Source organism: Folsomia candida, unplaced genomic scaffold, assembly GCF_002217175.1.
Source record: "Folsomia candida strain VU population unplaced genomic scaffold, ASM221717v1 Fcan01_Sc027, whole genome shotgun sequence".
Taxonomy (NCBI): domain Eukaryota; kingdom Metazoa; phylum Arthropoda; class Collembola; order Entomobryomorpha; family Isotomidae; genus Folsomia; species Folsomia candida.
The window spans coordinates 1,613,319-1,631,104 of record NW_019091219.1 but is presented as its reverse complement, the minus strand read 5'-3'; the positions used below and the strand labels follow the sequence as shown (position 1 = coordinate 1,631,104).

General features: G+C 37.7%; 2 protein-coding genes across 3 annotated transcripts; both read left to right on the top strand.

The window, feature by feature from the left end:
* The first annotated feature begins 967 nt into the window (after positions 1-967).
* Positions 968-3,491, top strand: LOC110859685 (tyramine receptor 1). The gene is made up of 2 exons (XM_022108656.2): positions 968-1,763; positions 2,104-3,491. Exons 1-2 carry the CDS (start codon positions 1,094-1,096, stop codon positions 2,415-2,417), a joined length of 984 nt encoding a protein of 327 aa, XP_021964348.1. The 5' UTR covers positions 968-1,093; the 3' UTR covers positions 2,418-3,491.
* Positions 3,492-6,713: 3,222 nt separating this feature from the next.
* On the top strand, positions 6,714-15,016 carry LOC110859617 (eukaryotic translation initiation factor 2-alpha kinase). 2 transcript variants are annotated; one of them, XM_022108578.2, is made up of 11 exons: positions 6,714-6,790; positions 7,059-7,321; positions 7,613-7,744; positions 8,298-8,574; positions 9,973-10,057; positions 10,198-10,277; positions 10,639-10,957; positions 11,333-11,606; positions 12,068-12,123; positions 12,340-13,687; positions 14,072-15,016. In XM_022108578.2, exons 2-9 carry the CDS (start codon positions 7,107-7,109, stop codon positions 12,078-12,080), a joined length of 1,395 nt encoding a protein of 464 aa, XP_021964270.2. In that variant the 5' UTR covers positions 6,714-6,790; positions 7,059-7,106; the 3' UTR covers positions 12,081-12,123; positions 12,340-13,687; positions 14,072-15,016. The 2 variants fall into 2 exon arrangements, with proteins under 2 accessions (XP_021964270.2, XP_035715601.1); XM_035859708.1 differs by lacking the exon at positions 7,613-7,744 and having other exon boundaries at positions 12,448-13,687.
* Positions 15,017-17,786: the final 2,770 nt, after the last annotated feature.

The following is a 17,786-nucleotide window of genomic DNA, read 5'->3' as shown; positions in this document are numbered from 1 at the left end:
ACGAAATATGTATTAGTCATATTCTAACTGAATGAAATTATCAATATACTCACTCGCCAAGGATGTTAACCTCTTTCATACGACTGATTTTTGTCTAAAATTTCCCTTCGGTACGAAGTTGATTTCAAAATTACACTTGATATGTAGCAAATTTACACCCAGTTTCCAGTTTTGAGATTTTTATATGGACAAAACATGGAAACACTTTCTAACATTACATATTCTGTATTAGGAAAATTCCAAAATTTTGGGGGATAAATATAAAAAAATGTACTTTCTACCATCGAGTGTTCCACAATGTACAAAAAAATACTTTTTTTAAAGATATTTTGGTGTTAATGTACATTTTTGTATATTTCGTCGTGGACTGAAAATAAAAAAAGTATACAATGTGTGTAGTTTGTCGTTAAGAGGTTAATCTGTGCAAATTTGACCACAAAACGTACCACAATAATTACTCACCGCCTACCCAAGTAAATTTCCTGTTGTCATATTTTATCAGGACAGGAAACTAACTGACAACGGGTACGCTAGGCTTGTTCGTGCCAGATTTTAAGGAAAAAATTATGTATGTATCTTACTACTCAAATACTCGGCCCCAGCAGGGAAAAAGCAGGAATTTTTGGTCAAAGTCTAAGACCTCAGGTTCTCAGATGGGCCGTACCATGAATCCTGGAAAAGGGATAATTTTTCCTATATACATATGTATTTAATTTTTTTTTAAATCGATAAGGTTTTTTTCTATTAGGCCGAATCTATTCTATTAGGTCTGAAAAAAAAACATTATGTACATAGTAAGAATTCTATTTAACTAATGCGTTGAGTTATACAAGTTTTAAAAAAATATGACGGAAACAAGCCAAACGTACCCATTGTGGGTATACATACGTAAATAAATAGATAACGGGATTAGCGAATATTCATGAGCCATACTCACTTATGAGGTTATCAGTTTGTTCGAGTTCGAGTAAAACAAACCTACGCATTTATGATATTGCATTCCATTCCAGAATTTCATTGATCAAGTAATAAAAAAATAGACTTGTTCAAAACATAAAAGTTGTAAATTTGTGTGTAGAATTTGCATGAAAAAATGGGTGACCCCATTTTCCAATCATTCCTTCTCATCGTTTCACTCCCCCTCTGCCTTTTCACCATCGTGGGGAACTTATTCGTTCTTTTCGGCTACATTTTCCACGCCCCCCTTCGCACCCCGGCGAACGCGTACCTCGTCTCGCTCGCCATCGCGGACCTGATCACGGGCCTGGTCGTGTTTCCCCCCACGATTCACTACTCCTTCGTGCAAACGTGGATGTGGGGGCTGCCCACGTGTCGGATCTGGCTGGTTTTCACGTTCGCCATGTTTTCCGTGACGGGGCTGCATCTCGTCGCGATTGCGGTGGATCGGTACCGAACCGTGTCGGAGGGGGTCTCGTACATTCAGCGGAGGTCGATGCGGTCCGTCGGGGAGAAGTTGGGGCTCATTTGGATTATCGGGTTTTGGGTGACGATTCCTGTTATCCTGGATTGGGAGAATATCGTGGTGGATCCGAGGGCGGAGGTGCACTGTGTGACGAAGAAGGTTCCTTATTGGGTGGCGCACTTTTGTGGGGGGGCGTTTGTCCTGCCGGCAGTGTTGATTGGGAGGATTTATTACAAGGTTTATGGAGAGATTAAGGAGAGGAATAAGGAGAGGGGGAAGTTGGAGGGGAGGGAACTGACGGGAGTGACGGAGTCGTCGTCAGATGGGGTCGATGGTGGGGGTAAGTAGGAGATTTAAATTGGAGGGGCGGGAAATTTTATTTTCGGGGAGCGGGAGATTGGAATTTAGTGAAGTGGGGATATGAATTTTTGTGGGGCGGGACATTTTGATTTTTGTTGGACGAAAATACAGGATTTTTGGGGAGAAATTTTAATTTTTGAGGGCTAGAAATTAGAATTTTTATGGGGTAAGGGGCGTGAAAAAGAGTATTTGTTGGGTGGAAAATTGGGATTTTTGTGGGCAAATAAACGAAATTAGAGTATTGTAATATTTGCATGCAAATATTTGTGTTTGCATGCAAAGTTCTAATATTTGGCTAATTTTTGTACAAATTTTTGTAGGGGTTGATGCAGGAAAAAGGCATCGTCCTATCAAAGTCACTGCCGACGACGTGACGAGGAAAACAACTCTCCTGGCACGAGAGCGACGAACGGCTGTCACGTTACTCATAATTTCAGGAGCATTCATATTCTGCTGGTTGCCATGGAATGCGTTAACCGTATTCGACGCAATTACCGGAGTCATACCGGCCCCTTATTTGTTCACGTTTTCAGGGATTTTCGGCCTGGGAAATTCCTGCATTAATCCAATGGTTTATGCGGCAAGAATGCCAGAGTTTAGGACAGTTTTTAAGAAAATGTTAAGAATAAAGTGATTGTTCACGCTGTAATTAAGTAATCACGTAAACTTTAACGTCGCAAAATGAAATTGAAATATTATATTTATCTAATTTTGTTTAATGCGTAAAAAAATTACATTTAATTTAATTTAATTTCGTTAAATTTACATTAAACGAAATTGGTATCCGAGAAAATTCATGTATTTAAGTCATGTCGCGTGTCCAAAAATCCGTGTGGATAGGAGCCCAGGAAATGTTTAAGGTTACCAATGATTGCATTTTAATTATCATTTTTATGCACGTTTTTCCAAGACAAGATGTAAATTTATGTACACGAGGCAAGTATGTTACGATAAAATCGATTAATCCAGTAAGTTTTAACCAGGCCCCGTTTTAGCTATAGGCGAGCCAGGCAACCGCCTAGGGCGCCAGATTTTTGGGGGGCGCCGGCAGGCGCTCCTCTACACTAGATAAAACCAAGTTGGCGGAATTTATAATTTGTCGTGGATGAGAACATACAAAAGACTGACTTTCACTGGAATCTCTGGTACAAAATTAGATTTGTACGTATTTTTCAGCTTGAAAATCCACCCAGATAAACTTGCAATTTCCTCGAAACACTTAAAATGCAGAAGTGCAAGGTGGTTCTGATTATCCGAGATTTTGGCCGGGTACAATTTTCAGCTGGTCACGCTCAGAAATATGTAAGCGTACCTGTTTATTTGCGTTGATTTAAATTTTATTGTTTTGGCGTTTGGCAGAATTTTAAATAAATTTTCAGCCAAAACTTGCATGTTATAAAACTCGTTAAGCTTTCTAATATTAACCCGATTTAAAAATTTAGGCACAATTTTTGATCAGAATTACTTAAATTATCAACATCCATTTTTTTACTTTTAATTATCAAAAAACTAACATTTTGCGGTTTACTAATCCTAAGATTCAAGAATATTCGTAGTATGAAGATTTCAAATTTTGAAAGTTCTGAAAAATCATTTTTATAATTTCAAGGAAATGATTAACTGAGCAAAAATATCGCTTGATATTTTAAAACGGGAAAAATTCGAAAAATAATAGCAATTTGAAAAATTCATATTTGGGATGAATTTACCACATTCAAAAACATGCGCATTCTATAATGCTAAAAAATATCTGTACGCTTATTTCTGAGCATACACAATTTAAAATTAGTCTAACAAAACTTGGAAATAAAAACCTTCTTTAAACCTTTCCACTGTTAGTATAATTTAATTTTTAATAAGCAAGAAATCTTAATGACATACTTGACTCTATGCTATAACAATATTCAATTATTTTTCAGCCTAAATTAACTTAAAAATGTTAATTTGTGGAACTGCAAGTAGAATGCAGGTCTTTCACATGTAAAACTGAGATTTTCATAGGCACAATTTTAGTTCGGTCACCAAAAAAATAATCATACCCGTGTTTTTGTATTTTTCATAATGCGCTAATTTGAGCGCGAGGTGTGAATTTTGGATTGTTTTTTCAGCCCGAACCTTAAGTATTCCAAATCATCTAACTTTTCGAATTTTAGCGCGAATTAAAGAATTTGAAAACATTTCTCCCCAGGAAGGCTTACCTGACTTAATAAAAATTCAATTGTCGCGAAATTTTAATTTCAGGGGCCTTTTGCCCTTTTTTAAAATTTTGAAAGAATTAAATCCAATAAAGTTTAGAATTTTCTAGAATTATAGTAATTGGAATTTTCATAAATCAAGTAAGTCAACCTCGCGAGGTTGTGGCTGGAGAACAATGTACAATTCGCGCCTCGCGCTCAAATCAGCCAATTATGAAAATACAAAAGTAGGGGTATGCTTATTTTTTGTGGTGAACAAACTGAAATTGGTCCAGGGCCTGCATAAATCTGAGTTTTGCACGTGAAAGACGTGCATTGTTAGTGCAAAATCCAAATTTATGCAGGATTATATAGTATGTATGGTGTGGTACTGAATTAAGTTTGCGGACGGTGCGCGCACGTGGGGGCGCAATTATGGGTTTGCCTAGGGCGCCACATTGCCTAGAACGGGGCCTGTCGGTGATAATTGTTACTCATGTGATTTATTCGTATTCAAATTACATACTTATGCACACTACTTAACCTCTCCAGTGCACACATCATTTGTGCAGGATTTTAACATTTTGTCCGTTGAAAAACATGTTTACTGAATAAATTATCGGAACATGAAAATTTCTTTGAGTGTAGACCGATCCCTACTCGTAATTTGAGTAGAATTACGTAAAAATGGCGTTTAAGAGGGTACATGAATAATATGTTAGCAAGTATGTATGTATGTACGAACTCCTCAATTGTGATTTCATACTTAATCTTTATTTTATAAATTAATGTCGCACAATTTGAGGAGAATATGTTAGCCAATTATGTATGGTTTGTGGAAGTTATGACACTTACAATGGAACCTTTTTCCAAGATACATCGGGATGGACTTGCGAGTTATGTCACAAAACCAAGCCAAAAATTAGGAGTCACATGACGCCTATCCTTTCGTTGAATGGCCCATTTGAAGAAAAATATTCGTGATCAAAGTTCCCACTCCTCCCTGGTTATCGCCCCATGGGGAAAAATCAAGGGAAAGTTTGCTCAAAAATTGAACTTTGCTACCAATATTTTTCTTCAAAGGATTCATTCAACAGAAATATAAGTGTCGCGTGACTCCTAACTTATGGCTTGATTTTTTGACAACTCGCTAGTTGATCCCGGTGTAACTTTAGAAAAGGTCCCATTGTTAGCGGCGATCATAAGTGTCACAAATCCATTTTTAACGACCTACTTCCAAAGGGTGTCCGGTCAATTTGGTCCGGTTTGGTCGTGGGAAATTTGGTCTGGAGTCAATTTGGTCTTGAACAAATTCGGTCTGGCCGATTTGGTCTAGCCGATTTGGTCAAGCCAATTTGGTCTGACGTATTTGAATATTTTTTATTTTGGTCCCATACTATTCGCATGTTACCTTGATTCCTATAGATATGTATTTATGTATATATATGATCTGTATATGTACTACTTACAGCATGCCTAGCTTAGGTTAATAAATCTTGATTCAGGTTAACCTTTACTTAACTAGACTCCGAGAACGACACGACACGTAAGAGCGATTTTTAAATTACCAATATTATGTCGGAATTGCCTCATCGGGGTACAAAACGTGATATGTGGCAGGGTTTTACTTACAATGGAACCTCTTTTCAAGCTACACCGGGATTGACTAATGAGTTATATCAAAAAATCAAGCCAAAAATTAGAAATCACATGGCGCTTATCATTTCGTTGAATGGCCCCTTTGAAGAAAAATATTGGCGGCAAAGTTCAATTTATTATTAAATTTTCTCTCCCTTTTCCTCCGCAAGGCGAAAACCCACGGCGCTCGTGGGGACTTTGACCCCCAATATTTTTCTTCAAAGGGGCCATTCAACGGAACGATAAGCGCCATGTGATTCCTAATTTTTGGCTTGATTTTTTGATATAACTCATTAGTCAATCCCGGTGTAGCTTGAAAAGAGGTTCCATTTTTAGCTTAATTTAGGTCCAGAGAACCACACCCCTTGAGGGTGTTTTACATTTCACATTTTACATTTTATGATTTTATGATTTTACATAAAAATGTAGTCAGATTATTGTTCATGCATTGATCTCTCTGGATTACGGCATGCAATACCGGTACTACATATTTCCCAATACAGAATATTCAAAAATAAATAAAATATATGTATGTATATTTGGTGTGAGCGAGTTACTTATAATTTTTCTCTGCCAAAAATGTGAATTTGAGGTGAGATAAGTGGAATTTGACTTACTGAAAGATTATATTAATTTTTCAAATTTATAACTTGAATACCGGTGGTTGAACTTGTCAAAACCTGTATTCGGTAATACCGGTAAATACGGGTAGTCTACATAATACCAGTATTGTAAGCCCTACTCTAGATGGTCGTTGAGCGACGCAGGAGAATGTGACACCTCGTAATCTGCTGCTGATGGTGTCATGTGGTAGCCACCGTTCTCAAGTGTTTATGCAATTTACTGATGTTTCTATGGATTAGGTATGTGAATATGTATTAGATTAGCCAGGATTGAAAGATCGTCTGATTTGGAATACATAGATACATAGATAAATAATCGTTGTTAAGCTCCAGTTAGAATTTTGCCCAATGCGTAATAAAAGGCTTATGTACATACCTATGAGCATATAAACGTCAAATTATTCAGTTTTTTTGATGCATTACATTCGACTGGCGACATGTCTCGCCAGCTTACAATTTAAATACATCCCACTATTTAGTTCATCATCAGTGTCAGTCAACTTGGCTGGGTCAACCACTACACTATATGTACATATATCGTGAAACGTCTAATTAACTCATAATGATGTGTGGTAAGTCCACGTTAACGGTTCAACTCAAGAACAGTTTTTGAGTTGAACCGTTTTAGTACAGTTTCAAGTTAAAATAAATTAACGTGTAAACTTTAGAGTAAAGTAGGGGAAATTAGTGAAATTAATTCAACCATTGGGCAAGTTTTAGAACCTTTTTTCAAGCTACACCAGGAGTAACACCAAGAGTTTACACGTTGTGAGAAAGCTCAGGGTTACAAAAACAGTTGGCCCACTTTGGGTTAAAATAAGTCTTACCTACATATTTCAGTACTAACGTCAACGCCTAACTAACTTTGAACTAACGCCTTTAAGTCATATGAACCTGAACGTTAAGAACGTTGAAAAGATGGCTTCAAAAAACCACGAAAATACGAAACGCATTCGAAAACGGGGCTACACTTCTCGCATTTATAGCGACTACGAGTTGCTTTGGGAACTTGGACGTGGCGGTTTTGGCATTGTGTGGGCCGCCCAGAAGCGTGGTACATCCTCTAAGAATCAGCGATTCGCTGTTAAAAGGACTTTCGCAAAGTAAGTATTTGCTGATTTTAAAAATATTCCTCTCGTGTAGGGGCCATCCTTCTACTACGTCATCAAAAATTCTTGATTTTATCACCCACCCACCCAACGTAAAAATATAGCCGTAAGGAATTTTAACATGGGGAAGATAGGAAGACCTACAAAAACCACCCACCCAGTAAAATTAGGACGAAATATATGAACGTTCCTGGACGATTTTTAAAAAAAAATTTGAATTCACACAAAGACACGCTACTAATCATATTTCATGACTGGTGCTATTGTGAAAAATTGTCGTTTTAGATACGAAACTGAGGACCATCAAGATTTACGCGATATGGAAAAAGAAATTGAGGCATTTTCCCACCTACGAGTGTATCAGCATCCTAATATCATCCCGATTTTTACTACAATCATCGAGACCCCTTCGGACGGGTGGGTCGAAGAGAATGACCCGTTATATAAGGAATTTATTAAAAAGTTCCGCTAGAATTATTTATTTATTTATTTTGTAACATGCCTTTGTATGCAGAGTTTGAGTTTACATTGTTGTGTCTCAATTTTCCCTTCTTCCATATATTCAAATGGCGATTTGAAAGGTATTCATCTCTGTGGCTTTTTTTACTATATGTAGATTTTAATGCACCTAATAATCGTCTAAGTTTACAAAATTAAGAGGGTGGAATTAGATTTTTTATAACTTTCATATATAAATATGACATCAAAAATAATAACCATAAAAACTATACATAGGTATGTATATTTTCTCATAAAAAACCAAAATTTTCTCCTGGTAACTTTGTCTTAAAGACACTAAAATCTTCATGTTGAAAAAAAAACTCCTGAAGATGAATACATTGATGCAGGATTCAAAATTTCCATTTGAATATACTGAAAAAAAGAACGTTTAGAGACAACAATTAAAACTCAAAACCCGCATACAATGCCACCTTAAGGGATTATTAACATTTTCATTAATTATTTGAAGTATTGATCCGGTCGAGTTATTGGATTCATGGAAGGTTTTCGGCGGTGTGGGAAAATATTGTCCGATCACTATCGTCACTGAATTTTGTGAACTGGGTACCCTCGAAGATTGGCTGAAAAAGAACGACAGCAAAAATAGAGATGTCAATTTTCTGCTCGATTTCGCCTCCCAGATGACGGACGGGTTGCGATTTTTGCACTTCAAAGGCATCATCCATCGGGACCTTAAGCCCAGCAATATGTTTCTCAATAAGCTTTCTAACTTGGCGGATGAGAAGGTGGGTATACCTACCTATTAAACTTCGCTTAAAACATTTCGTTCAGTTCATCACATGGAGTACATTAGCCGAACGAGCCGAATTATTTTATTATTTGACGCCAAGTAATAAAATAATTATTCAATTTCGTATGGTTTTTGCGCCAAAATAAAAATAAGTGGTGTCAAATCAATACTAAGAATAGCCGTGGGTGACTGTGTTTATCTGTCCAATTTAAACGTGTGTGCTCGAACTTGCTTTGAGAATGGGGCAAAATGAGACTCAAGTCAATGTTATTGTAAATTTAAAAAACATAAGTGCACCACCTTGACTTTTAATGCCTGGGGCGTTATGAGATTATCGATTATTGCATATTATTATGCCCCCTCTATTGATGTTATTATGCCATTTATCACAATTTATCACATCGTCAATCAATAATAAGAATTGCGACATATATGTATGTTACCAATTGAACTTGGGGTTGCGATATCAACTTACCCAAAACCCGTCAAGACGGGTTACTAATGTGAAAGAGCAGGTTTGGTCAACTTCATTAATGCCAAACCCCCTAATTAGTATGCCACTCACCTCCATCATCTCTTACAAACAAGAGACAATGTTGCAAACCAGCTTCGTCACAACCTCATCTGAGATATCTCTATTCAGCGTGGCCAACCGGTTCATAATCGGTCAACACATAGGTATCAATTAGGTATTGCTAGGATATATAAGCGAAAGCGCAGCCACCAGACGGGGGACGGTGGAGGACGGGTCGAGGAAGTATTTTGTGCTACTGCATCTTACCAATCCAATATCCAATATTATTGGGAGAGGCCGAGTTCTGCCTGTTGTATAAGTAATGAATAAAACCTCTATAAGAAAAGTGCAACCAAGTCTCATCTCGCCTCCCAATTATTACGCACACACCACAACGACGACGACGATCGTCTCATCTTCCTCATCACCACCATCAATGCAGTCAACCCCCCATAAACGGAACTTCACACTAAACTTGTAATAAAATAAATCGGCTCATTCGGCTGATGTATGTACTGCATATGATGAACTAACGAAATGTGAAACGGAGTTTATAATAGCAAAGTGCTATTAGCAATGGTACCTTTTTTTCCCGCCCAGAGTTCAACGCTCACGTTGGGGCTACGATTTTACGCGCGATAAATCTGATTACGCATTGCCAGTATAAGCTACCCCGGTTTTTTGGGGTACTGGAATTTCGAAATTGTGTATTTATATATTTTTTTAAGATTTCATATCACTGAACATTTCAATAATTTTAAATGTACTTACATAGCTCAGCATTTAAATAAAACTTTTCTGACTTGTATTTATTCTTCGTTTTTAAATAAATATGTTTAAAATTTAGACTTTAAATCCTTTTCTGTAATATTCTCTTAGGAAATTACATTACTGATGCTGGGAGATTTTGGTCTGTCCAAATGTGTGGGACAAAATGTGTTGGACGAGGTGAGCAGAAAAACAGGTAATTAATTACATACTTATTGACTAAAATATTGAGTACGAGAGGCAAATGGAAACGGTACGAATTTAAACACATGGATTAATTAATTAACTTTGCAGACCTTAACCTAAATGACCTATGTACATATTAATTCCTTTAAGGTAAACTTAACTTGCAAGGATACTCATCTGGCAGCGGAAGCTCCACTTTCGGAACTTTATTATATCGCAGTCCGGATCAAGTAAGCATTAAATGTTTTTCTTATTTCGCTGGATGGTCCCTTTGAAGAAAAATATTAAGGATCGAAGTACCCACGAGGGCTTTGATTTTTATCTCGTTTTGGGAATGGTAGAGAAAACTTACTAAAAAAATTAAACTTTTTGGGCCAAAATATTCCTTAAAAGGGGCCATTTCACTTAATTAGAAGTGCAATGTGATTCCTAATTTAATGTGTAAGTCGTCACTGACACCGCCAAAGGTTTTCAGTCCAGTTTTATTTTGGGAATACTTGCGCACTTCACGCCTACTCCTTTAGAAGTCATCAGAAACACGGTTATATCTTCAATTACATCGATTTGCTATGAAAATAACTCTGAATCTAGGAAGACAATTATGGCTTCGAAGTAGACGTGTATGCAATGGGGCTTATCGTGGCAGAACTATTTCTTCCTTATCCAGCAAAACTGGTGCTAGAAAAACTCAAGGAATTCACGAGTGGGGAGGCGTGTACTCTTCCAGGCGAAATTAACTCCGCCAAGATCCCCGCGCCTTTGTTGGAACTAATTTTGCAAATGATGTCGAAATCGCCACAAGATCGACCCGACTCAAGCGCAGTTCATTCCAGGATTTTGGAAATTATTAGGGCCACGTTGCTTTTACCTGTTGACTATTATATTTTCCCGCTGGAAAGGAATAGCCGACGTATATTCGATGGGGAAGCATACCATGCTCAAGACATATAATTCTTTGACCAGCGCAGTTTGAGAGACCAACCTTGTAGATATATTTAGTGTGCTATCTGTGCAGATGAGCCAAATTTAGAGCCTTAGGGGCACCGCAAGATGGTGAAAAGACCCGGTCGTTAAGAGAAATGTGAAAATGCGGGAAAAGGTTAAGGTCCCTTCGTTGGGTGGAGATTCTGCTAGAAAACTAGGCCTTTTCGTTCATACCTTTTTGGCATCTGCGCACGAACAGCTGTTTCTACATAGTGGGTTGTTGTTTTTTAAACTGAGGTGGTCAGGAAACAATCTTGGCAGAACATGGTATGCGACCACATTGTTAGTCGATTTTTTAAAGGTCGCGAAACTTGGATTGAACGACCAGAACTTGCACGACTTCTTTATTTATATAACGAGAAGAAAAACCATGCCGTGGTATTAAGTGGGCGAGCAGGATTTGGGAAAAAAAATTTAGCCCTACAATTCATTCAAAAGTTGATGATAAGTGAGAGTGGGACGTCGATAGTTTGGATCTCTTTGGAGGACAAGGGCACATTTTTGTATAAGCTTCAGCTATTGGGGCGACGGTTGAAAGCGAATATATCACAGTGGACAGTGGTTATCCGTTCCCGGTAAGTGCAGAATGTAGAGGCTTCTTTGTTTTTTATCTAAGCATGTATTTGAGAAGGTTACAGTATTAAATTTTTGAATACATAAGCACGTGGCTCCCCAATACATGCTAAAGCCACATCTGATTTAATTTCTTGTAGAACATTAAAAAATTTCTGTCCATTACTCTTTTGCCGAAAACTGGCCGTCTGACCTGCTACAATAGTCAAATCAGTAGGGCAGATATTCCTATACTGAGGTAATTTAGGTGATGCCAAAATTTGGCAGGTAACACGGTCAGTTGTTGGAAATATGGACAAAATGTATTATGCTCTGTAAAACATAGATATGCGTGTCGTAAATATGTACTGGGAGGCGTAGGCGGTTGGGAGAGATTCAGAGAAACCCCGGGTCACATTTAGTCTGTTTTTAATAAATTAAATAATTAGGTTTACTACTTGACAATTTCCTATCTTATGCACAGGTGCCCGACATGATTTCCATGATCCACGACGCCTTCCGTGCAGTCAAGGAAAGAGGGTAAGATTTAGCCGAAAAAGAGCTAAATTTAGCTCCGGCTTTATTTAGCCGATCCGGAGCTAGATTTAGCTCCGAAAGCTAAATCTAGCTCCTCAAGCTCAATTTTACTCTGAAAAAGAGCTAAATTTAGCTGATCCTCGGCTACATTTAGCTTGGTCAGATTTTGAAAAGACCGACCGACTTTATTATGCACTGACGGTTGCTTTTGTCAATTAGGTAAATTAAGCAGGTTTCACTTAACAAATAAGCAATGGCCCAGCTTTATGTGATCTGGCCCACCGTGGTTACAAACACTTAAAAGTGAAGGTTATTTTAAATTCATAGTTATAGATTGAAGGAGTTCCTCTTTGGCATCCAACCGTGCACAACGTGTCTCTCTCTCGCTCTGCAACTGGATTCTCTTCCATCTGGGTCGCGGGTGTGCCAGGGCAAGTAAAGTGTGTCCCAAGGCCTTATCGCCATGTGAGCCTCGTCCACTCACACCCCCACCTGCGTGCCTGGTGACACCCCCCGCCACACCCGTCCCAGCAACGACAAGCTGAGCCATCAGGCGAAGATGGATTGCGCCGGACTCTGTGCACGGGAGGATCTACGCCAGGAGGACTCCCCCAGGTAGGTCATTGTTGGGTATGTCGGGGTGGTGACCGTGGGGGTGCTTGGTGGAAGAGTGAGGACGGGGTCGTGCATGGCGGTGGGCAGCGTAGTCGGGCCTACGGGGGTCCCATGTCCCGGTTGTGTTGTGAGGGGTGAAGGGGCAAGTGGGTAGTGTCACTCGGCCCTGGTCACATTGCGTGGCCGTGAAGGGGACACATAGCCCGTGCCCGTGAGGGCGCTAAGGTATTTCGTGGTCCGTGGACGCCCCGCCCAACAACCTTCACTCATCTTGCTTCCGCCGTCACGACGCCGTCCTCATTTGGATATCACCACTATCTCATAGAATCTGCCTATGATCTCTATCGTTCATTGTCCTATCTGGTGTCCAGGTAGTCAGAGCCGAATGGACCTCTGGGCCACATTCCCAGAGGTGATGGAGGTTTTCCTAACTCTCCACCATAGTTAGGTTTTTCCTCCATTCCTCTGACTACCTATTTGGTTATCTAAACATTTGCACATATGTACAACTCTGTAACTCTGTAATGATGAGGGCCTCGGCCATATCAAATGAGAAATAAATCTATCTATCTATCTATCTATCTAGTTATAGATTGAATAATTTAAATTTGGCGGAAGACTTTGAACAAAATTTATCATACGGAGCTAACTTTAGCTCCCGATCGGCTAAATAAAGCCGGAGCTAAATTTAGCTCTTCTTCGGCTAAATCTTACCCTCTTTCCTTGACTGCCGTGGCCAAAAGTGGATCCTAGTTCTTGACAATTGGATACTCCGGCGTTCCTTGGAAAGATCCGTGCTACTTGAAATGATCAAACTGCAGCAAAACGACAACCATCCGAATATGCCTTTCCTTCTCGTAACTACTCGGGAGCCGGGGATTGTTCAAGCTATGAATGAAGATCGGGAACGATATATCGGAAAGGTTTTTCCAGAAAAGTATACCACTTTAAGGTTAGACTGATGAAGCGTTACAATTCCCTACGACTTGTATGGTCATTTTCGTTATTTTGAGGGGAAGCATTTTATGTAATTCGTATGTAGGTGTAACTTTCATATAGCAAATTTTGCTTAAACTTCTGTGTAACACAGAAAATTTAGCGTGATTTAAGGACATTGTTAGGCAATCTATTTATTCAGTCCTCGGTTTCAAATACTAATGCAAATTTTTAGTATTCATTAAAGTACAGTTTTATAAGTTGAATTACGATGCGAGCTAATTGATATAATGGAATGGAATATAATCCTCACAATTATAGCCATTTCATAAAACCTGCAGCCGTAGTCACCTAGTATTAATAGTGTTCTCTTACATGACCAATTGTTAACGATTTTTAGGATTGCCCAAAAACGTTGGCTTGGCGTTTATCCAGACGTCAACATTGTCGAGGTTGCGCTCCCCCTTTGCCCCTCGTTTGGTTTGGAATATCTCTCGCGGCTATTACAAATGCCCCAAAGTTGTGCCTTGCTTTTCAAACTGGGCCACCTGTTGAACTGGAATCCGCTCTCATTGCGCTTAGCAGGATGTAGTATTGCCTTGATGGCGCCATCGGTTTCCACTCTTGCCGGTGAAACTGAAGTCGAAAAGTATCTGGCACTACTTCTCGAAAAATTTGACAAATATGGCGGAAATTTTAAGCAAGTTCCACCATTTCACGGACATTCTCTCAGAACAATGCGCAGATACACGGAGGATTACACACTTTTAGTGGTTCTATATCTCACAATGTGTCAAATTGAAGGGGTTCTTTCCGGCCAAGAGGAACTCCTTGCATGCGTCCATTCGATACAGTCAGACCTGCTTACGTATATTTGGCCTAGATTAAACAGTACGAGAAATGAGTTTGGAACAAGAGAAGAAGAAGCTCGCAACATTTTAGAAACGTTTGGCTTAATCACAAAGTGCGAAGAGAGCGGGAAATACTTTCACATTTGTGGGAATCATTTGGCCCATGCGACAAGACATATGGACGATTTGGAGAACGAGGAGGACGAAAGGGTCGAAGTGGGCGAAAGTTGGAGGGGTTATAACAGATATAACTGGCGAATTTGAGCCATATGTACCTATGTAAATATTTCTTCATTCGATATTCATTTAATTATGAATTAGATAAAGTATTCATTCATTACTAGTTTATCCAAAATATGAAAATCAATATTTATGTATTAGGTAGTTATTCTGTAATCATTTTTGTATTCATTTTATCTCAAATTTGCTATATGCAGTTAATGTGAATAGATGGATTTCTCTATATACCCAATGTGTTAAAAATATGATGAATAATGAGCAAAAATGAATAAAATGTTCACTCATTCTTCGTGAATTTGAAATGAATAAATATGTCTTCAATATACATTCATTCAAAAATTTTGAAAAGATTAACAATGCGATGGTGTACCCCTCCGATTTGACTGAAATTTTGAAATTATGTGGTCAGAATTTGCCAAAATACTTAAGGGCAAAGGTTGGGTTCCATCCTTCCCGTTACGGTTGCGCCCTCCGAGCGCAGTTTCTGGAAATTGAAAGTAGTCAAAAATTATCTTCGCAGCACGATGTGCGAAGAACGTCTATCAATCATAGGAATACTGAGCGTGGAACAAAACAGGCTAAATGTATTGAATATTGATGCACTAATCATTCGGTTCGGGTTAGATATTTTTTTTTCAACCGAAAAATTTCGATTCGGTTCGGATTAATCCGGCAAAATGTTCAACTCTAGTTCAACGCCTGTACATCATGCCTGTTCACATTCATTCAATATACCGAAGCGAATAAATGAATGAGTGAATAATTCATTGCATGAATGAAGAATGAATGAATAATTCAAAATGAATTTCGCGGTGAAGAAATTTTTAATGAAGGCAAAATATTGAACAGGTATTATTTATTATTTGAACAGGACCACACAGGGAAGACACCATAGTATTACAAGTTCCTTTAGTTATTTTGGGGGTTGGGGAGCTATGATTACCTGCCCGTATCCCTCCTTCGCTCAGAGCGGAAGATTATAAAGAAACTAGCCTATAAGCCCGTCTTAAAGACGGTCCAAATTTAGGGTCCTAAACGAACCAACAAAAATCATAGGATCAACGAAGTAAATATGTAACTGGCGCGAATTTTGTTAACGGAATTTTTTAAATGTAGCCAAGGAATTTGTTAGCGTTGCTAAGGCACTTTTTAACGTTGCTAAGGAATTTTTTTACGTTGCTAAGGAATTGTTTAACGTTGCTAAGGAATTTTTTTATGGTTGCTAAGGAATTTTTTTAACGTTGCTAAGGAATTTTTTAAACATTGTCAAGGAATTTTTTAACGTTGCTAAGTAGTTTTTTTAACGTTGCTGAGGAATTTTTTTAACGTTGCTTAGGAATTTTTTTAACGTTGCTAAGGAATTTTTTTAACGTTGCTAAGGAATTTTTTAAACATTGCTAAGGAATTTTGTTAACGTTGCTAAGGAACTATTTTAACGTTGCTAAGAAATTTTTTAAACATTGTCAAGGTATTTTTTAACTTTGCTAAATAGGAATTTTAGGATTTTATTTTTATTTTATTTTATTTGGGTACGGAGAATTTTGCAGGTAGCTAACGAATACTTTTAGGATTCTTTAAACCTAAATCATAACAGAAATCGCCGAAATCACAACCTAAATCATAACTTAAATCGTAACCGAAATCATAACCGAAATTATAACCGAAATCATAAGCGAAATTATAACCTAAATCATAACCGAAATTATAACCTAAATGATAACCGAAATCATAACCGAAATTATAACCTAAATCATAACCGAAATCATAACCGTGCTGTGATTGGTGGAGCCAGAATTTCAACAGCCAATCAGAATGCAGGGATGTCACGGAAAATTCCACGGGACGGACTTTTGGAAATTATAATATAGATGAGCAAGGGAAGGGATAAACGAAGAACTGACTACACGGGAGCTAACAACTTGATACTCATTTGTGAAGGACCGAGGACAAAGAATGTCCCCCTGACATGTGGATATGTGGTCTAAAGACAAAAGTCCAAATCGAACGTCAGGTAAACCACAATACGCTCTAAAAAAATCCGGTAATAAATTCTAAATACCGCGTATTAACGCTTGCGTGGTAAGATAAGGTATTATCATTAGCGGTAGTATGATAACGCTCCATTAGATAAATACCATTAAATACCAGAAATACCTGATCATCAGTTAATTTAATTTTAAGTGAATAGATAATCAAAAAACAAGCATAAGACTTTTGTACTTTTAATTATAATTATTTAATAATATGTACACAAGTATTCAAAACCTCGATTGGCAAGGTTAGTTTAGTTCATAGGTAGTGATTGACAACTTGAAGCTAAAATACTTACAATGAAACAGAATATAACCTGGTGCAGATTACATATTTACATTAAATTTTTCATGGGATCCACCCCCACAGGCATTCAGAAGATATTACGTCGGAATTGTATTCAGTCCGTCTATTTTCTTTGAGAAGTTTATAGTTTTTTTAGTGTAGAAATTTTTATGCTCGTATTTATTCCGATAAGGATTGTGAAACAATTTCATATTTTACTAGGGACAAACAATCGTGTTTTTATGGCATGGAATATAATATCTGTATTTTCTAAATTTTCCAGGCGTTAAATTGTGCAGGAAAAACTAAAAGTTATAATATGTATCTCTGATAAAAATCTGGAATTCAAACTTGATATAAATTTGTTTAAGATGATGCGTTTTATTACTTGTAAATATTTACGGAATGAAATTTAACATCCATTGTTAATCATACCTGTTTACGAATATGTATGTACCCAAAACCTCGAATGGCAACATATTTACGTAAATAAGTAAGTATTTATGAATAAATTAAACCATAAAATATTTTCCATGAGAACAAAGCGAAATCAGGTACACAATTGTATTAAATATTTCTTGACATCCATCTGAACGTAGGTTGTTCACGTATTACGTGCAAAATGTAATCAGTCCGTCATTTTTCTATTTCTCTTTAATCATAATGTGAGTCACAAAAAATAATGGTATTTTTGACAAATTGTTCTCC

Bases quoted from the DNA above. Each gene is read 5' to 3' on its own strand.
- LOC110859685 (XM_022108656.2), top strand. From the start codon at position 1,094: ATGGGTGACCCCATTTTCCAATCATTCCTTCTCATCGTTTCACTCCCC. The intron at 1,764-2,103 runs GTAAGTAGGAGA...AAATTTTTGTAG, and splicing joins AGATGGGGTCGATGGTGGGG to GGGTTGATGCAGGAAAAAGG.
- LOC110859617 (XM_022108578.2), top strand. From the start codon at position 7,107: ATGAACCTGAACGTTAAGAACGTTGAAAAGATGGCTTCAAAAAACCAC. The intron at 7,322-7,612 runs GTAAGTATTTGC...TTGTCGTTTTAG, and splicing joins GTTAAAAGGACTTTCGCAAA to ATACGAAACTGAGGACCATC. The intron at 7,745-8,297 runs GTGGGTCGAAGA...AATTATTTGAAG, and splicing joins ATCGAGACCCCTTCGGACGG to TATTGATCCGGTCGAGTTAT.